The sequence below is a fragment of the Loxodonta africana genome, chromosome 2, assembly GCF_030014295.1.
Source record: "Loxodonta africana isolate mLoxAfr1 chromosome 2, mLoxAfr1.hap2, whole genome shotgun sequence".
Lineage (NCBI taxonomy): Eukaryota > Metazoa > Chordata > Mammalia > Proboscidea > Elephantidae > Loxodonta > Loxodonta africana.
In genome coordinates this window covers 46,798,509-46,817,416 of record NC_087343.1, presented here as the reverse complement: position 1 = coordinate 46,817,416, position 18,908 = coordinate 46,798,509, and the positions used below count along the sequence as shown (strand labels likewise).

Genomic DNA, 18,908 nt, shown 5'->3' with positions numbered 1-18,908 from the left:
ATAGATTTCCAAAGTGGTTGTACCATTTGACATTCCCACCAGCAGTGTATAAGAGTTCCAATCTCTCTGCAGCCCCTCCAACATTTATTATTTTGTGTTTTTTGGATTAATGCCAGCCTTGTTGGAGTGAGATGGAATCTCATCGTAGTTTTAATTTGCATTTCTCTAATGGCTAATGATCGAGAGCATTTTCTCATGTATCTGTTAGCTGCCTGAATATCTTCTTTAGTGAAGTGTATGTTCATATCCTTTGCCCACTTCTTGATTGGGTTATTTTTCTTTTTGTGGTTGAGTTTTGACAGAATCATACAGATTTTAGAGATCAGGCGCTGGTCGGAGATGTCATAGCTGAAAATTCTTTCCCAGTTTGTAGGTGGTCTTTTTACTCTTTTGGTGAAGTCTTCAGATGAGCATAGGTGTTTGATTTTTAGGAGCTCCCAGTTATCTGGTTTCTTTTCGTCATTTTTTGTAATGTTTTGTATTCTGTTTATGCCTTGTAATAGGGCTCCTAAGGTTGTCCCTATTTTTTCTTCAATGATCTTTATCGTTTTAGTCTTTATGTTTAGGTCTTTGATCCGCTTGGAGTTAGTTTTTGTGCATGGTGTGAGGTATGGGTCCTGTTTCATTCTTTTGCAAATGGATATCCAGTTATGCCAGCACCATTTGTTAAAAAGACTATCTTTTCCACAATTAACTGACACTGGGCCTTTGTCAAATATCAGCTGCTCATATGTGGATGGATTTATATCTGGGTTCTCAATTCTGTTCCACCGGTCTATGTGCCTGTTGTACCAGTACCAGGCTGTTTTGACTACTGTGACTGTATAATAGGTTCTGAAATCAGGTAGAGTGAGGCCTCCCACTTTATTCTTCTTTTTCAGTAATGCTTTGCTTATTTGAGGCTTCTTTCCCTTCCATATGAAGTTGGTGATTTGTTTCTCTATCACCTTAAAAAATGACATTGGATCGGAAGTGCATTGTATGTATAGATGGCTTTTGGTAGAATAGACATTTTTACTACTATGTTAAGTCTTCCTATCCATGAGCAAGGTATGTTTTTCCACTTAAGTATGTCCTTTTTAATTTCTTGTAGTAGAGCTTTGTAGTTTTCTTTGTATAGGTCTTTTACATCCTTGGTAAGATTTATTCCTAAGTATTTTATCTTCTTGGGGGCTACCGTGAATGGTATTGATTTGGTTATTTCCTCTTTGATGTTCTTTTTGTTGATGTAGAGGAATCCAAGTGATTTTTGTATGTTTATCTTACAACCTGAGACTCTGCCAAACTCTTCTATTAGTTTCAGTAGTTTTCTGGAGGATTCCTCAGGGTTTTCTGTGTATAAGATCATGTCATCTGCAAATAGAGATAATTTTACTTCCTCCTTGCCAATCCGGATGCCCTTTATTTCTTTGTCTAGCCTAATTGCTCTGGCTAGGACTTTTAGCACAATGTTGAATAAGAGCGGTGATAAAGGGCATCCTTGTCTGGTTCCCGTTCTCAAGGGAAATGCTTTCAGGTTCTCTCCATTTAGAGTGATGTTGGCTGTTGGCTTTGCATAGATGCCGTTTATTATGTTGAGGAATTTTCCTTCAATTCCTATTTTGGTAAGAGTTTTTATCATAAATGGGTGTTGGACTTTGTCAAATGACTTTTCTGCATCAATTGATAAGATCATGTGGTTTTTGTCTTTTGTTTTATTTATGTGGTGGATTACATTAATGGTTTTTCTGATATTAAACCAGCCTTGCATACCTGGTATAAATCCCACTTGATCGTGGTGAATTATTTTTTTGATATGTTGTTGAATTCTATTGGCTAGAATTTTGTTGAGGATTTTTGCATCTATGTTCATGAGGGATATAGGTGTGTAATTTTCTTTTTTTATAATGTCTTTACCTGGTTTTGGTATCAGGGAGATGGTGGCTTCATGGAATGAGTTGGGTAGTATTCTGTCATTTTCTATGCTTTGAAATACCTTTAGTAGTAGTGGTGTTAACTCTTCTCTGAAAGTTTGGTAGAACTCTGCAGTGAAGCCGTCCGGGCCAGGGCTTTTTTTTGTTGGGAGTTTTTTGATTACCGTTTCAATCTCTTTTTTTGTTATGGGTCTATTTAGTTGTTCTACTTCTGAATGTGTTAGTTTAGGTAGGTAGTGTTTTTCCAGGAATTCATCCATTTCTTCTAGGTTTGCAAATTTGTTAGAGTACAATTTTTCATAATAATCTGATATGATTCTTTTAATTTCAGTTGGGTCTGTTGTGATGTGGCCCTTCTTGTTTCTTATTCGGGTTATTTGTTTCCTTTCCTGTATTTCTTTAGTCAGTCTAGCCAATGGTTTATCAATTTTGTTAATTTTTTCAAAGAACCAGCTTTTGGCTTTGTTAATTCTTTCAGTTGTTTTTCTGTTCTCTAATTCATTTAGTTCAGCTCTAATTTTTATTATTTGTTTTCTTCTGGTGCCTGATGGATTCTTTTGTTGCTCACTTTCTATTTGTTCAAGTTGTAGGGACAGTTCTCTGGTTTTGGCTCTTTCTTCTTTTTGTATGTGTGCATTTATTGATATAAATTGGCTGATTAATTTTTTAAAATAATTTTTATTGTGCTTTAAGTGAAAGTTTACAAATCAAGTCAGTCTTTCACACAAAAATCCATATACACCTTGCTACACACTCCCAGTTACTCTCCCCCTAATGAGACAGCCCGCTCTCTCCCTCTACCCTCTCTTTTCGTGTCCATTGCGCCAGCTTCTAACCCCCTCCACCCTCTCATCTCCCCTCCAGGCAGGAGATGCCAGCATAGTCTCAAGTGTCCACCTGATCCAAGAAGCTCACTCCTCACCAGCATCCCTCTCCAACCCATTGTCCAGTCCAACCCATGTCTGAAGAGTTGGCTTCGGGAGTGGTTCCTGTCCTGGGCCAACAGAAGGTCTGGGGGCCATGACCACTGGGGTGCTCCTAGTCTCAGTCAGACCATTGAGTCTGTTCTTATGAGAATTTGGGGTCTGCATCCCACTGCTCTCCTGCTCCCTCAGGGGTTCTCTGTTGTGTTCCGTCAGGGCAGTCATCAGTTGTAGCCAGGCACCATCTAGTTCTTCTGGTCTCAGGATGATAATAGTCACTGGTTCATGTGGCCCTTTCTGTCTCTTGGGCTTGTAATCGCCTTGTGTCCTTGGTGTTCTTCATTCTCCTTTGATCCAGGTGGGTTGAGACCAATTGATGCATCTTAGATGGCTGCTTGCTAGCGTTTAAGACCCCAGACGCCACTCTTCAAAGTGGGATGCAGAATGTTTTCTTAATAGATTTTATTATGCCAATTGACTTAGATGTCCCCTGAAACCATGGTCCCCAGACCCCTGCCCCTGCTATGCTGGCCTCCGAAGCATTCTGTTTATTCAGGAAACTTCTTTGCTTTTGGTTTAGTCCAATTGTGCTGACCTCCCCTGTATTGTGTGCTCTTTCCCTTCACCTAAAGTAGTTCTTATCTACTATCAAATTAGTGAATGCCTCTCTCCCAGCCTCCCTCCCTCCCCCCTCTCGTAACCATGAAAGAATGTTTTCTTCTCAGTTTAAACTATTTCTGAAGTTCTTATAATAGTGGTCTTATACTATATTTGTCCTTTTGCAACTAATTTCACTCAGCATAATGCCTTCCAGGTTCCTCCATGTTATGAAATGTTTCACAGATTCCTCACTGTTCTTTGTCGATGCGTAGTATTCCACTGTGTGAATATACCATAATTTATCCATTCATCCATTGATGGACACCTTGGTTGCTTCCATCTTTTTGCTATTGTAAACAGTGCTGCAATAAACATGGGTGCGCTTATATCTGCTAGTGTAAAGGCTCTTATTTCTCTAGGATATATTGCAAGGAGTGGGATTGCTGGATCGTATGGTAGTTCTATTTCTAGCTTTTTAAGGAAGCACCAAATCAATTTCCAAAGTGGTTGTACCATTTTACATTCCCACCAGCAGTGTATAAGTGTTCCAATCTCTCCACAGCCTCTCCAACATTTATTAGTTTGTGTTTTTTGGATTAGGGCCAGCCTTGTTGGAGTGAGATGAAATCTCCTTGTACTTTTGATTTGCATTTCTCTAATGGCTAATGATTGTGAACATTTCCTCATGTATCTGTTAGCTACCTGAATGTCTTCTTTAGTGAAGTGTCTGTTCATATCTTTTGCCCCTTTTTTAATTGGGTTATTTGTCTTTTTTGCAGTTGAGTTTTTGCAGTATCATGTAGATTTTAGAGATCAGGCGCTGATCAGAAATGTCATAGCTAAAAACTTTTTCCCAGTCTGTAGGTAGTCTTTTTACTCTTTTGGTGAAGTCTTTGGATGAGCATAGGTGTTTGATTTTTAGAAGCTCCCAGTTATCTAGTTTTTCTTCTGCATTGTTAGTAATGTTTCGTATACTGTTTATGCCATGTATTAGGGCTCCTAACGTTGTCCCTGTTTTTTCTTCCATGATCTTTATCGTTTTAGATTTTATATTTAGGTCTTTGATCCAGTTTGAGTTAGTTTTTGTGCATGGAGTGAGGTATGGGTCTTGTTTCATTTTTTTTGCAGATGGATATCCAGTTATGCCAGCACCGTTTGTTAAAAAGACTGTCTTTTCCCCATTTAACTGTTTTGGAGCCTTTATCAAATATCAGCTGCTCATATGTGGATGGATTTACGTCTGTATTCTCAATTCTGTCCCATTGCTCCACGTATATGTTGTTGTACCAGTACCAGGCTGTTTTGACTAATGTGGTGGTATAATAGGTTCTAAAATCAGGTAAAGTAAGGCCTCCCACTTTGTTGCACTTTTTCAGCAATGCCTTATTTATCCGGGGCTTTCCCTTCCACATGAAATTGGTGATTTGTTTCTCCATCTCATTAAAGAATGTTCTTGGGATTTTGATCGAAATTGCTTTACATGTATAGATTGCTTTTGGTAGAATAGACATTTTTGTAATGTTAAGTCTTCCTATCCACGAGGAAGGTATGTTCTTCCACTTATGTAAGTCTCTTTTGGTTTCTTGCAGAAGTGTACTGTAGTTTTCTTTGTATAAGTCTTTCACATCTCTGGTAAGATTTATTCCTAAGTATTTTATCTTCTTGGGGGCTACTGTAAATGGTATTGATTTGGTGATTTCCTCTTCGATGTTCTTTTTGTTGGTGTAGAGGAATCCAACTGATTCTTCCACTTATGTAAGTCTCTTTTGGTTTCTTGCAGAAGTGTACTGTAGTTTTCTTTGTATAAGTCTTTCACATCTCTGGTAAGATTTATTCCTAAGTATTTTATCTTCTTGGGGGCTACTGTAAATGGTATTGATTTGGTGATTTCCTCTTCGATGTTCTTTTTGTTGGTGTAGAGGAATCCAACTGATTTTTGTATGTTTACTTCTGATTAATTTTTAATTTGATGATGTTTGAATATTAGAAAAAATTTTTGAGCTATACCTTGTTTGGTTATTGATTTGGTTGTGCTTATTCTGCCTTTTTATGAGTTGAATTATATTCAGTTCTGTATTTCTTGACTCAACTTTTTTCCTATTCTTTCTGATTTCTTCCTCATTTTTGGTATGTGTTTCATAAGATTTTCTGTCACATTATTGCTTCGCCTTACTGTTTTCTAAATGGTCTTCATTGTTGTAAAATTGTCTAACTCTGATCTTACTTCATAACTTCTGTATTCTTATCACCCTGAAAATAGTTCATGATTTTTCCTAAAATATTCACACATTTTTTGAATGAGTTTAATGTCCCCCCCCTTTTTTTTTTTAACTTTTTTCTTTTTTTGTAAAACTTTTAAAATATATATACCTTAGAGCTATTTTGGTAAAAGTCAGAGGCCAGAAGGCAGAGCCCAGGTCACTTTTGGTCATTACTGTTTTCCCCAGTAACATCTGAGGATTTAGTAGATGCTCAGTACATATTCCCAAATGAATGAATTTGAGAGAATGGTTTAAATCTGTTATTCTAGTTTCTTACTTAGTGACAATATATGTGCAGATTTTTGGATAAGCCCCAATCATTTATTTTTATAATTTGTGTTGTTGAGGAGCCCTGGTGGTGCTGTGGTTAAGAGCTTGGCTGCTGTCATGGATTGAACTATGTCCCCCCAAAATATCTGTCAACTTGGCTAGGTCATGATTCCCAGTATTGTATGACTGTCTACCATTTTGTCATCTGATGTTATTTCCCTATGTGTTGTAAATCCTATCACTATGATGTTAATGAGATGGATTAAGCAGCAGTTAAATTGATGAGATCTACAAGATTAGATAGCATTTTAAGTCAGTCTTATACTACCAAGAAAGCAGTGCTGGGAGCAAAGCGTGTCCTTTGGACCTGAGGTTCCTGCGCTGAGATTCTCCCAGACCAAGGGAAGATTGATGACAAAGACCTTCCCCCAGAGCTGACAGAAAAAGCCTTCCTTTGGAGCTGACACCCTGAATTTGGAATTGTAGCCTACTAGACTGTGAGAGAATAAATTTCTCTTGTTAAAGCCACCCATTTGTGGTATTTCTGTTATAGCAGCAGTAGAGCCAGCTGATAACCCAAAAGCTGGCCACTGCTTAGAAACCCCATGAGGCAGTTCTACTCCGTCCTACAGGGTTGCTGTAAGTCGGAATCGACTCGACAGCGATGGGTTTGGTTTGTTTTTTGTTTTTGAGGCCTGATCATTTCTTAAAGTTAAATGGGGTTGAAATTAAGTGGAGCAGGGTATGATGTGAGAGAAACCTGGTTGATTTGTGATGGAGTTCTGCCCCAAATGAATTCTGTTTTTCTTTCCAAGTCTGAGTCTGCCAGTGTCATCGAGTATTGTGGCTGTTTCCTACTCCCATTTGAGCAGTACATCTAATGGGTGAAGATTCTTTGTAAGCCATAGCATGGAGATTTTAGGGGTAGTTGGGCCATATAAGTTTAGTACTTTCTCAGGTATCAATAAACTAGCTCTGTGAAAGAAGATATTTCCAGAATTGGGGTTTAACAGCCAAGTTGGCTGCTTACATATGTGATTGGTATTGGAGGTGGGAGAAAGCCTTATCAGAATTAGAATGTGCTTTATTTTTATAATTCATTTCAGCTATGCCTATATAGTTTTCTTTTCCCATTGATTTCATGCATATTTTAATGGGGTCTTGATGAAGTTGTATCACTACATTCAGTTATTCTGCCATTTTTAAGGAAGTTTTTATAATTTTGTAGCCATAGATGATTTTGAGATTAGTTGAGATAGATGAATGATGGTTTTAAGAAGATTTAGAGATTCCTTTTACATTGTAGTTTTAAAATGGTATTTTAATCTTATGATTCTATAAGAATCCTTTGGATTAGAGTAAGCTATGTTGCAGTTGCACATTTGGAGGAAAGATTTATGCTGTAGAGGTTTTGTAAAAGTTAGAGAAAGAGCTAGTCAAAATGGAAAGTGAATTTAGGTGGGTAAATTATATTCTCTGAAAAGGTCTGGGAGTTAAGACTCTGACTTAAGCACTTTTCTTTTTTATTTAACAAAGCCTTTTTTCTCTCATTGTGAAATGCCTGTATAACCTAACCTTGAATTTAGTATTATTAATTAAAAATATTTACAGTAGCAAATGCTTTAAAAAAATTCAAAAGCCCCCAAAATAATGAGAAACAACCATCTTCTGTCAGGGGGTACGGTAGGGCAGAATAGCTCATCACTCATTGCCCCTGATCAGCCTGGTACTAAAGAATGTTGAGTTGTTGAAAACCACTGGATCCAGTCATCCGTAAAGTTCTCTCTGGTTCTAAAATTCCTTGGTGTCTTTTTTTTTAATGGGTGCGTTCCAATAAAACTTTATGAACCTTGAAATTTGGACCTTTTTTTTAGTATTTACATAGTTTTGGCGGCCATTTGAATATCCTTATTGGTGAAATGTCTAATGAAGTCCTTTGCCCATTTTATGATTTTATGTCATTTTTTAAGTTGTTGAGGTTTTAGAGATATTTCGGTTATTAGATTCTTGTCAGATACATGGTTTCCGAAGATACTCTCCTGGTTGGTAGTTTGTCTTTTCACTTTTTTGGGAAAGTCTTTTGATGAACAGAAGTTTTAAATTTGTATGAGGTCCCACTTATTTATTTTGTCTTTTGCTGTTTGTGCGTTTGTTATTATATTAGATAATCCATTGTTAAAAGATAGGCCCGACAGCGTTGCCCTTGCATTTTCTTCTAAGAATTTTATGGTTTTAGTTTACACATTTAGGTCTTTAATATATTTTGAATTTATTTTTGTTTATGATGTGAAGCATGGGCCCTGTTTCATTTTTCTGCACATAGAAATCCAGTTTTCCTATCACCATTTATTGAAGAGATTCTTTTTTTCCCCTCGAATGGCTTAGCATCCTTGTCAAAAATCAGTTTTGACCATAGATGTATGGGTTACTTTCTGGGCTCTCAATTTTATTCCATTAGTCTATGAGTCTATTGTTATACCAGTACCAGGCTGTTCTGATTACTGTAGCCGTATAATAATGTTTTAAAATCAGGAAGTATGAGACCTCCTAGTTTGTTCTTTTAATACTGCTTTAGCTCTTTGAGGCCTCTTGCCATTCCACATGAAGTTGAGGATTGGTTTTTCAATTTCTGTAAAGAAGACTGTTGGAATTTTAATTGGGATTGTGTTGAATCTATAGATTGCTTTGGTTAGTGTTAACTTCTTAAGAAAATTAAGTCTTTAACCAATTCTGAGCTTTTTATTGTTAAATCATCAAGAACACATTAAGGAAAGAGCAAGAAATGAGTCTTTAGGGAAAACAATAAGTTATTATTTTATTTCTCTTATTGCTTTCCAACTTAAAAATTGTAATGATTGTGAACCCTTGGGGGTTCTTAAAGGATGGTCAGGCTCAGCTCTATCCCAGACCCCAGATCAAGCAGAAGAACTATTCATACTGGAATAATAAATAGCAATATTCAGTTTTTAAGGAAACAGAAAAAAAATATGAGAACTAAAGAGGGATTTCTTGTTATGATTACCCTTGATTTTCAGCTGGTAATTATCAAGACTGTCAGGGAAAGCTTTCTGATATTGGTCTAATTTAGAAAAGAGCATTTTTTTTTTCCTTAAAAACAAAAATCCTAAGTCACTGGCTTAAAAATTAAAAAAAAAAAAAACACAAACCTTTTTTTTAAAGTAATGCATATGCATTAAAAAAAAAAAAACCTAATAGTACTAAAAAGTATATTTCTAAAACAAAATTTCCTTACCCCCATTTTCAACCCTTAGCTGTTTCTTCTGTCTCCCCCCGCCCCCCGCCCCCACAACCTCCATTTCTAACTGGTTTGTGCATGCAGGTTATCTCTTGATTCCTGCTGATACATGTTTTGTTAACTTCCTATTATGGTAGATGAGAATTTTAGTTTGCATGCCTTTTCCTCTATACCACAATCTCCTAATATATCATTCTTTAAAAAATCCATATTTGCTAAGCCAATACTATGAGTATATTTTGTTTCTTAAAGAACTTTTTATTTTTCCTGGAGTTAGTAAATTACCTCATTTTTCATTTGCTTAGCTTTGTTTGAACATAAGGGTACATTTCCCACATCTGCCAGTGCCTTTTAAAATATTTCTCAGTATAATATTCCATACTTTGAAATGTGTTAAATAATGTATCTGTTTTCTTCCCTCCTAGAAGTAACCATTTTGGATCTTCTGTTACATTCCTATCTGGATTTGTTGCTTCCTAGGCCTTCTATACATCTTTTAGTTAAGACTTCGGTTTATCACCAGTTTGGGGATTCTCTTGGTTTTTTCTATGTTGGATCCCTTCTTCCCTGAATTCTGTGTGATCTTGGTTTCTTCCCTGATTTTGATGGAACATATATTCTCCTGCAGGTTTTTGAGAAAGGGCCCATAAAAGTTAAACTTTTTGAGACTTGGCCTCTATGAAAATGTCTAAATTCTAAATTCTACTATGACCATGGATTGTCTGGTTATAGCATTCAAATTTGAAAGCTAAATCACTTAATTTTTTAATTTTTAACTTCATTTTTAAAAATAAAAATTGCATTTCCATGAATCAAAATTAATACAAGGGATTATGGATGGGATAGCATGAGGGACTTTTTTGGGATTATAGAAGTGCTCTGTGTCCTGATTATGGTATTGATTACACAAATCTCTACATGTGTTAAAATCTATGGAAATGTACACCAAAAAAAAAAAGGTCAATTTGTATGTATGATAGTGTAAGAAGTTAAAAAAAAAAAATTTTTTTTTTTAAAGTGAGAAAACAAGTCTCTTTACTTTCATTCTCCCTTAGCTTTACAGTTATCCTTCCCGGAAGAAACCACTGTTACTAGTTTCTTTTGTTTTCTCTCTCTTAATCACTCTAAAACATCTAAAGATCCAGTGGGAAATTAGGCAGAAAACACAGGAACTTAAATTTCCTGAAGTATTTTCTGAGAATGCTAAGAACTCTTGGACTAGATCTCAATATATTATTAATCAAATCTGGTACTAAATTGTTAAATATTTCTCTTACAGTTGGCAAACATGAATTGACTGGGCATAAAGTTGCTGTGAAGATACTAAATCGACAGAAGATTCGAAGCCTTGACGTGGTAGGAAAAATCCGCAGAGAAATTCAGAACCTCAAACTTTTCAGGCATCCTCATATAATTAAACTGTAAGCTCTGATTATATTACATATGGTCAGATTATTTGTTCATCACTTTTGTTTACCTATTTAATCTGACAGTTGGGAAAGATGACTGGTATTTCTTCGTTCTGTTTTCTGAGAGTTTTGAAAATTCCTTCCTTTTCATGTATTTATCTAACCCTGTTCATGGTCATTTAAGCCTATTTTCATGTTTTACCCTTGTGCTTATCCTTCTCATTCTCTCTTGTCTTAGACAGATGCCTTTTTGTATTGGTAAGTGCCCTACTGCTGTAGAACCAACAGTGATTAGCTAGTAAAAACTCTCCACCTCCAAATTTCCACTTGTCAGTTAGTGTTACTAGAGAAGGGGCAGTGGAAAGGGCTTTACCCCATGCTGCTTATATCTGATAAAACAAATAATAAACTTTCAGGAACCCAGTATTTCAGAAGGTAGTGATCTTACTGCTGTTTTACAGTTACCAATTGTAGAGTCTACAAATAACTTACTGCTCAGCTTCTGCTTCATTATGCAAGCTATAAATTAAAGCTGCTTAGCCATTTGTACTGATCTGGCTGACTCAAAATTTGTTTTACCCTCACCTTTTTTAATTTGCTGATATGCCATTGTTTTAAATATCATCCATGTGCTGATGACTTCTGAACATATATCTGCCTGGAAACCTCTTCCCTGAACTCCAGACTCTGTGCTCACCGATTGCCTCACATCTCCATTTTGGATGTTCAGAGGCATTTCAAACTCAACATGGCCAATACTGAACTCTTTATTACCCTCCTAAGCCTGCTCTTCCCACAGTTTTCACCATCTTATAGTAGTATACAGTTACTCAGGGAGAAAACTTAGGAACATCTTTAACTTTCCACTTTCTCTTGCTCCCCACCATCCATTCCATTTTGTCCTTCAAAATCTACCTAAGACCTGATTTTCTCAGTTCCTTCATCACTATCACCCTAATCTGAGCCACCCTCCTCTCTTCTGTAGACTGTTGCAGTAGCCTCCTGCTTCCACCTTTGCCGTCCACAGTCAATTCTTCATACCACCACCATGGTCCTCCTTTCAATATGTCAGAGCTTACATCACTACTTTGCTTGAAATCTTCAGTTGCTTATCATCTCACTTAGAGTCAAAGCCAAGTCTCATCATGGCCTATGTCCTGTGTCCTCTGGTCTCCAGTTATCTCTCTGACTCCACATCCAATTTCTCTACTCCATCTCACTCTGCTCCAGCCTTTTTACCATTCCTCAAACATGCCAGGCAGGCTTCCACCTGGGGGCCTCTGCACTTACTGTTCCCTCTGCCTGGCTCACCTTCCTAGATAATGCCATAGGTTGCTCCCTTCCTTCCTTCGGGCTCTTCTCAAACAAAACACTCCTTTATCAGAGAGGCCTTCCTTGACCATCCTGTGTAAAAGATTCCCCTTAGTTTGCTTTATTTCTCTTCATAGCACATTCCACCACTTAATATTGCTTACTTATTTAGTGTCTGTTTTCTGGCTTCTGAAACTTGAACTCCATAAGGACAGAGAATTTGTTTTGTCCCTTGCTATTTCCCCGGCTCCTAGCACAGCACTGGGTACATTATAGGCTCTAAGTAGATATTTATGGAATGAATGAATATACATGTTTTAATGTTAGTAGATAATGTTTTCTCTCACCAGGTACCAGGTCATCAGTACACCATCTGATATTTTCATGGTGATGGAATATGTCTCAGGAGGAGAGCTATTTGATTATATCTGTAAAAATGGAAGGGTAAGCAGTTCTGATTTAATCCTGTATATATTTCGTAACTCCCCACATCCCTTACTAGCATCAAAATGTCAGAAAGCAATTTTGTTAATAGATTTATATAATAACCAAATTCGCTTAATCATATGCTTGTTTAGAATCATAGACTATTTCGAACTAAAAGGACCTTAAAGATTATTTCCTTTAGCCTACTAACACAGATGTGGAAACTGAGGCTCATACTTTATATATTTGCTCAAGGTCATACATTTATTAATGACAGAGTTAGATTGAGACCCCAGAACTCAGGATCCTCAGGCTTAGCTTTTGAGGTATACAAAACCTTAAAGTATATTATTTAATCCTTACATAGTATATTGTTAAATACTTAAAGATCTAGGCCTTGCTAGTCAACCCTAGCCACATTTAAATTGCATTCATTTTTTGGTTTCAGAAATCTGATGTACCTGGAGTAGTAAGAACAGGCTCCATGAAGGAGGTAGGACTTAGACTTAAAGGGAACTTAAGACATTTTAAATAGTATCTTAAGCTACAAACATAAAAACTGAATAGTGTCCCCCATCTGTACCTTTTCCCACACACAGGTTACGTGGTATGCAAAGTCCCCTTTCTGGAAGAGCCAAATGTAGCATCTAAAAGCCAAATTTTTACTCCCAATCTAAAATTCTTTATATTATTCATTCATTCATATGTTTTATATAGCACATCTGTTTTACTTTCATCCAAATCAAACTCATTAACCAAGTTAATTTTGATTTTATTAGGTTTTTTTAACATGATTAATTTCATTTTCAGGTATTCCTCTTGTTCTGTTCCCCACTCCTCTCCTCCTCCTCCCACCTCTGCCACAACAGTTCTGCCTGGAAAAATGGAAATGGCACAAGCTGAATCAATACCTGTTTTCTTATCTTTTCCATTTCTTATTTCTTGGTCATTTTGTTTTACATTGTGAGACATTTCTTTAGTTGTAGCTATGGACTATTAAAATTTCAGCTGTCATATTTTCTATTTCAAAGATCTTTCTTGCTTATAGGAAATCTTTAGACAGCCTGCTATTTTGCTCCACAGATGTAATAACTTTCTCTCTCTGAGGATAACGAGCTTTTTAAAGAAGTTTTCTTCTGTTTCCTGAATTGTTTTTGTACCTCTGTGCCCCAGCTCTTTTTTTCCTGTTCATTTTTATTGGTCTTTGTCTGTATGATCCTTCCTTGGATGTCCGGTAATTCTTGCCCACTCACATTTAAGAGTGAGGTATAAATGGGAAGCTTATGTAGTGGGACCTACTGGTTGGGGTGCCTTTCCATAGGTTGACTAGGTAGGAACCTCTTCACTTGATTAGGGTATACAAATTTCAATCATTGTAAATATTTTTCTTAGACTGTTGCTCCAAAAGAACCGTTACAGTTTCCTTGAGGGTATCAGCTTAGCTGCCAGCATTCTGGGAGCTGAGTGGGGAAGGGGACTGTAAGTTAGGATGTTGACGACCAGTTACTTCCCATGTTTTCCTCATGGTGCCTCATTCTGGCTTTGGTGTCCTTCAGAAAACAGCTGGTTCAACCTTAAGTAAACTATGGATCTTATTCCCCAATAAAAACCTGTTGCCGTCAAGGCAATTCTGTTTAAATGCTTCTTTCCTTTAGCCAACTGTCCTGTTTTTAGCCCCACCTATCACTTCTGCCTTCAGAAGTTTCTAATTATTCCAGTTACTGAGCCTTTGCAGGGCTGTGTGTGCACATGAGTTTATTTCTTACTGGCTTCCACCTCTGTAGGCTTAGGTTTCAGCTTTCTCTGGTTGGTTGTCATTCACTGTCCAGCTTGGTGACTCCTCTTCATTACTGTTGTCTCTTTTCTTGCACTTTTTGTCTCTACCTCTTTTATTCTTAATGCCATTTTAGCGATGTTTTAAGGAGTGGAGACAAATGATATATGCTCAATCTGCTGTGTTTACCTGGAAATATGCTTTGGCTTTTCTAATTTTTCCTCTATAGGTATCTCCTCTTTATCATACTGTATTTGTTATATCATAATACAATTTTAATTTTTATAGCATTTCTGGTTATTTTACCTTTTATATTTAATCAATTAAGCTTTTTCCTGCTCTTTCGCGTTTTGAACAGATACTCTTTTTCCATGTACTGTATTTGATCCAGAGTTGTATTAAAAAATGAACCTACATTTTTTTCTAGTAATAAAGGTGTTGGATTGCTAAAGGATTAATATAGCAAGGATATCTCATGTTACTTCAATTGTTTTGAGTTTGCCTTCAAAAGAAAATTACTAGTTTGTGTTTTCTCCCAGATTTTCCATGCCATTTAAGGTGTTGAAGTCTGGCCTTAGGTGGTAGTGACCTGTTTTAGAATGTTGCATATTATAGTTTTGCCTAGAGAATAAATAGTTTATTTATGAAAATGCTTTCTTGAGAGCAGGCATGTCAAGTAGTGATTATCATTTATGGAAAAAATGTCACAAAATAAACGATGGATATATAGAGAAGTTTTAAAAAAATGTTTTTAAAAATGTAGTTGCCTCTTAAGATATAATTTTTCCAGTAAGCACACAATTTTTTTTAATAGTTTATAAAACAGGTGAATTAAGGTTTTTCTTATGTTAAAATGAAAACGTATTTTATTTCAGGATATATAATAAAGTGGTTGTTCGTTAATTCATTAACAGTGCTTAAACGTTACTTTCGCACATAGGCTAAAATAATACTCCCTGGCCCCACATCACTCTGTGCCATTATCCTGCTTTTCTTTTTTTTTCCCCAGAGTACTGTTACCCCTTGAGGCTGTATTTATTTGTTTCCTATCTCATCAACTAGGGCCTTTGCTTAATTCATTGCTATATCATGAATGTCTAGAACATTGCGTGGTATATTACAGGTGTTCAATAAGTATTTGTTAAAGGAATAAAAGATTAAATTCCTTAAATTTGTAGGAGAAAACATGCCTAGTTTCAAGTAGAAATGGAAACTATTTGAAGTAGCTCATAAGATATAGAGGAAGATAAGCTGTTAAAATGAAGTCCTATGAAAATGATAATATTAGAAAGTTGAGTTACTGAGTTCTAAGCACCTCTTAATATTTCTGTTTTGTGCTGTATGTATCTCCTCTCCATTTCAAAATTATCTCATGCGTTAGGTTCATTTGGAAGGTTTCATGTAGTTTTATAATTTTATTGGTTGCAGAATTATATGCAGGTGAATTACTTTTGAAAGTTTCATTTTTAAGATGCCTCTCTACTTTTCTTAGCTGGATGAAAAAGAAAGTCGACGTCTGTTCCAACAAATCCTTTCTGGTGTGGATTATTGTCACAGGCATATGGTGGTCCACCGAGATTTGAAACCTGAAAATGTCCTGCTTGATGCACACATGAATGCAAAGATAGCTGATTTTGGTAAGCATATGTTTTAATTTCATGTTCATTATATTTAATGGACACAAGTGGCATTGTTCAAATAACTTTTATTTTTAGGTATCTGAGTATCCCAAAGTAGTGTATCCTCACAATTTTGTCTATGAGTATACAAAAAAAAAAAAAAAAAAGAAAAGCTAAGGAATTCTCTTTTTTTAGTTTATGTCTTTAAAAGCAAGAGTTTTGTGATGATAGGTCAACAATTTAAATTGGCAGTATAAGAGAGATCATTTATTGGCAGTATAAGAGAGATCATTTGAAGAGAGACTATTATTTGTGCAGGAGAAGGGTAGCAACCTTATTTCCAATACATTCTCTTGGTTAAATATGGAAAAAGAGGAAAATGACAGGGAAGAGTTATTCAAAACTTTGAAAGCCCAGAAGGCGAACGATATGAACAAAATTATTATTGTAAAAAAGGTAAATAATAGAAAAGTACAATTCCAGCTTGAGGAACAGTATTTTGATTGTCAAAAATGTGTTTTTCCTTTATTTCCTTTAGAAGCCTGAGAGAAAAAGGAATCTGCAACTCTTTTTAGTTCAAATCAGAGATTCTTATATTTTACTCAGTTTTGAGTATGTATTTTTAATCGACAGAGACTTACTGAATAGTAACAACCCTGAGCCACTGATTTTTATGTGATGGCTAAATTGTTTGACTGTCATGATTATTTTTATAGTTTATTTATTTTTCTGGGGTCGGAGGTTTCTTTTGAGAAGAACAGAGATTTCTCTCTGGAGTAAAACAATGAGTGAACAAACTTAGAGATTCAAAATTATTTATTTTTTGAAGAATCAGAACAGGGTTAATAGAAACCTTGAATTTTAGTCCAATTCATCGATTAATAAAACTCAAACTAATGCCAAGTTTATTCTAGTAAGGGAAATAACCAATAGCTTAATGTATGCTCATTAAACTCCAGTGATGACTAACTCTAAGTGCTGAAGTAGATTACAAATTTTAGAGCATAACAGCAGAATATCTGGGAACAGTAAAGACCATATGATTTTCTTGAAGCAAAGAACAGAAAGATGATCTACCAGTTTAATGCAAACACATTTCGTTGTTTAATGGGGTTTCTGGTTCTATTTTTGTCCTTGGGAAATCCTGAGTAGCTGATTTTGTGCACTTTCAGGTCTTTCCAACATGATGTCAGATGGTGAATTTTTAAGAACAAGTTGTGGCTCACCCAACTATGCCGCGCCAGAAGTAATTTCAGGAAGGTAGTATTTGACATCCCCCTCTACCCCATACATTTTTGTAGTTGTGTTTTTTCCCCTAGATTTTGTTAGTCTGTTGTATCAAAATTAATTCGAGTGAAAGACATTTAGGGTTTATTCTTTCCTTATCTAGAAAGTGTTCAGTTTTAAGGAAAAAAAAAAAGTGAATACGTCTTAATGATTCCATTTATAGAGGACAATGTCGGTTTGCAGATCAGTATTAGTTAGATGAGAGTACTTTCATATTTTCCTTCGTGGAATAAACAGTATGTAGTTTTAAAACCAGCAAGTTTTAAAGGTAGGTAAGACATTGAAAACTTAAACAATACAGAAATACTTACAGTTAGAAAAGGTTTGTACTTTAATCAGATGAAGAATTAAAAATGATATGTAGGTTTAATTTTTCAAAATGGCATTTTGTAGTAGCTTTTCTAGGCTTTATGTTAAGATGATGTCTTGGGGAATCAGACTGAAGTATTGATAAATTTTTCATACTTCATTTATGTTGACTCTTAAATCTTTAAATCTTCTAGAGACTGCAATACAAGAATTCTAACCTATTGATTTACTAACCACTAGCATTGAGAACATGAGGATACTTGTAAATGTGTAGCTTTCTGAATAGCTTAGGTGTCAGGGGAATTCAGTATTTTTAAGAGTAACTCTTTGTTCTTCACTTATACCACTGAAATTGTAAACAGAGAACTTTGAGTTTGTTTACTCGCTTTTATAACTAACTCCCCCCCCCCGCCCCATTCATCAAATATTTATTGAGCTCTGGGAAAACAAAGAATAAGACCTGGTCTGTGGTTAAGGGGCTTACAGCCTGGGGGTGGGGAGGTGGATCACGACAGGCTGCACTGTGGTCTTGTTCCTATGCTCCAATTTTTTACTTTGTTGGATGTAAGAACACCACTTACTTGTCCCATCGTACCTTAAGTCCATATTGCCCAGAACATAACCTCTTTTCATCTCACCCAAGTGAGCTTCTGCCTGTGTTTCCTAGGTCTGCAGTATTACCATCATTTTAAGATGGTCGTAATGCCTTATTTGGTAACTTACCAGCATATTTATTATTGAAAATGAGAAGGGACCAGTTTTACTGGCCCAGAATCATTTCCCCACCTGATCAAAGAGAATCCAGGTTTAAACCATATTTAGGTTCTTGGATGGTACAAATGGTTAACATGCTGGGCTGCTAACTAAAAGGTTGGAGAGTTGAGTTTATCCAGAGGTGCCTCAGAAGAAAGGCCTAGTGATGTACTTCTGACATATAAGGAACCTTTAATAACTCTTCTTCCAAACCACATTTCCTTATTTGAATGTCTTACATCTTTATTATTTCAGGATGCAGAAATGTTGTAGTATTTTCTTTGTATTTTGCAAGGTCCTAAGGCAGGTTATTTTCATAAATTTGTTTGCCTAGCCTGCTCAAAGAAATGGTATTTGTGTTAAGGGTATCAATAAGGCAGGAATATATAATTTTGGATTTATCAAGCTTCATCATTATCTTTTTATATTAACTTAATATCCAAAATTCTTTTTTTTTTAATTTATTGTGCTTTAAGTGAAAGTTTACAAATCAAGTCAGTCTCTCATAAAAAAATTTATTTACACCTTGCTGTATACTCCTAATTGCTCTCCCCCTAATGAGACAACACTCCTTCCCTCCACTCTCTAATTTTGTGACCATTTGGCCAGCTTCTGACCCCCTCTGCCCTCTCATCTCCCTTCCAGACAGGAGATGCCAACATAGTTTCATGTGTCTAGTTGATCGAAAAAACTTATTCTTTACCAGTATCATTTTCTATCTCATCGTCCAGTCCAATCCCTGTCTAGAACAGTTGGCGATGGGAATGGTTCCTGTCTTGGGCCAACAGAAGGTCTGG

At 36.0% G+C, this 18,908-nt stretch overlaps 1 protein-coding gene across 2 annotated transcripts in view; it reads left to right on the top strand.

Annotated features, from left to right (window-relative positions):
* PRKAA1 (protein kinase AMP-activated catalytic subunit alpha 1) overlaps positions 1-18,908 on the top strand; it is a 50,457-nt gene that overhangs the window by 13,649 nt on the left and 17,900 nt on the right. Inside the window, exons 2-6 of one of the 2 annotated variants that reach the window (XM_003408008.4) lie at positions 10,503-10,644; positions 12,294-12,387; positions 12,818-12,862; positions 15,636-15,780; positions 16,935-17,022. In XM_003408008.4, coding sequence (XP_003408056.1) covers positions 10,503-10,644; positions 12,294-12,387; positions 12,818-12,862; positions 15,636-15,780; positions 16,935-17,022 — 514 coding nt within the window. The remainder of the gene's footprint in view (positions 1-10,502; positions 10,645-12,293; positions 12,388-12,817; positions 12,863-15,635; positions 15,781-16,934; positions 17,023-18,908) is intronic. The other variant, XM_003408007.4, reaches the window with a different exon arrangement.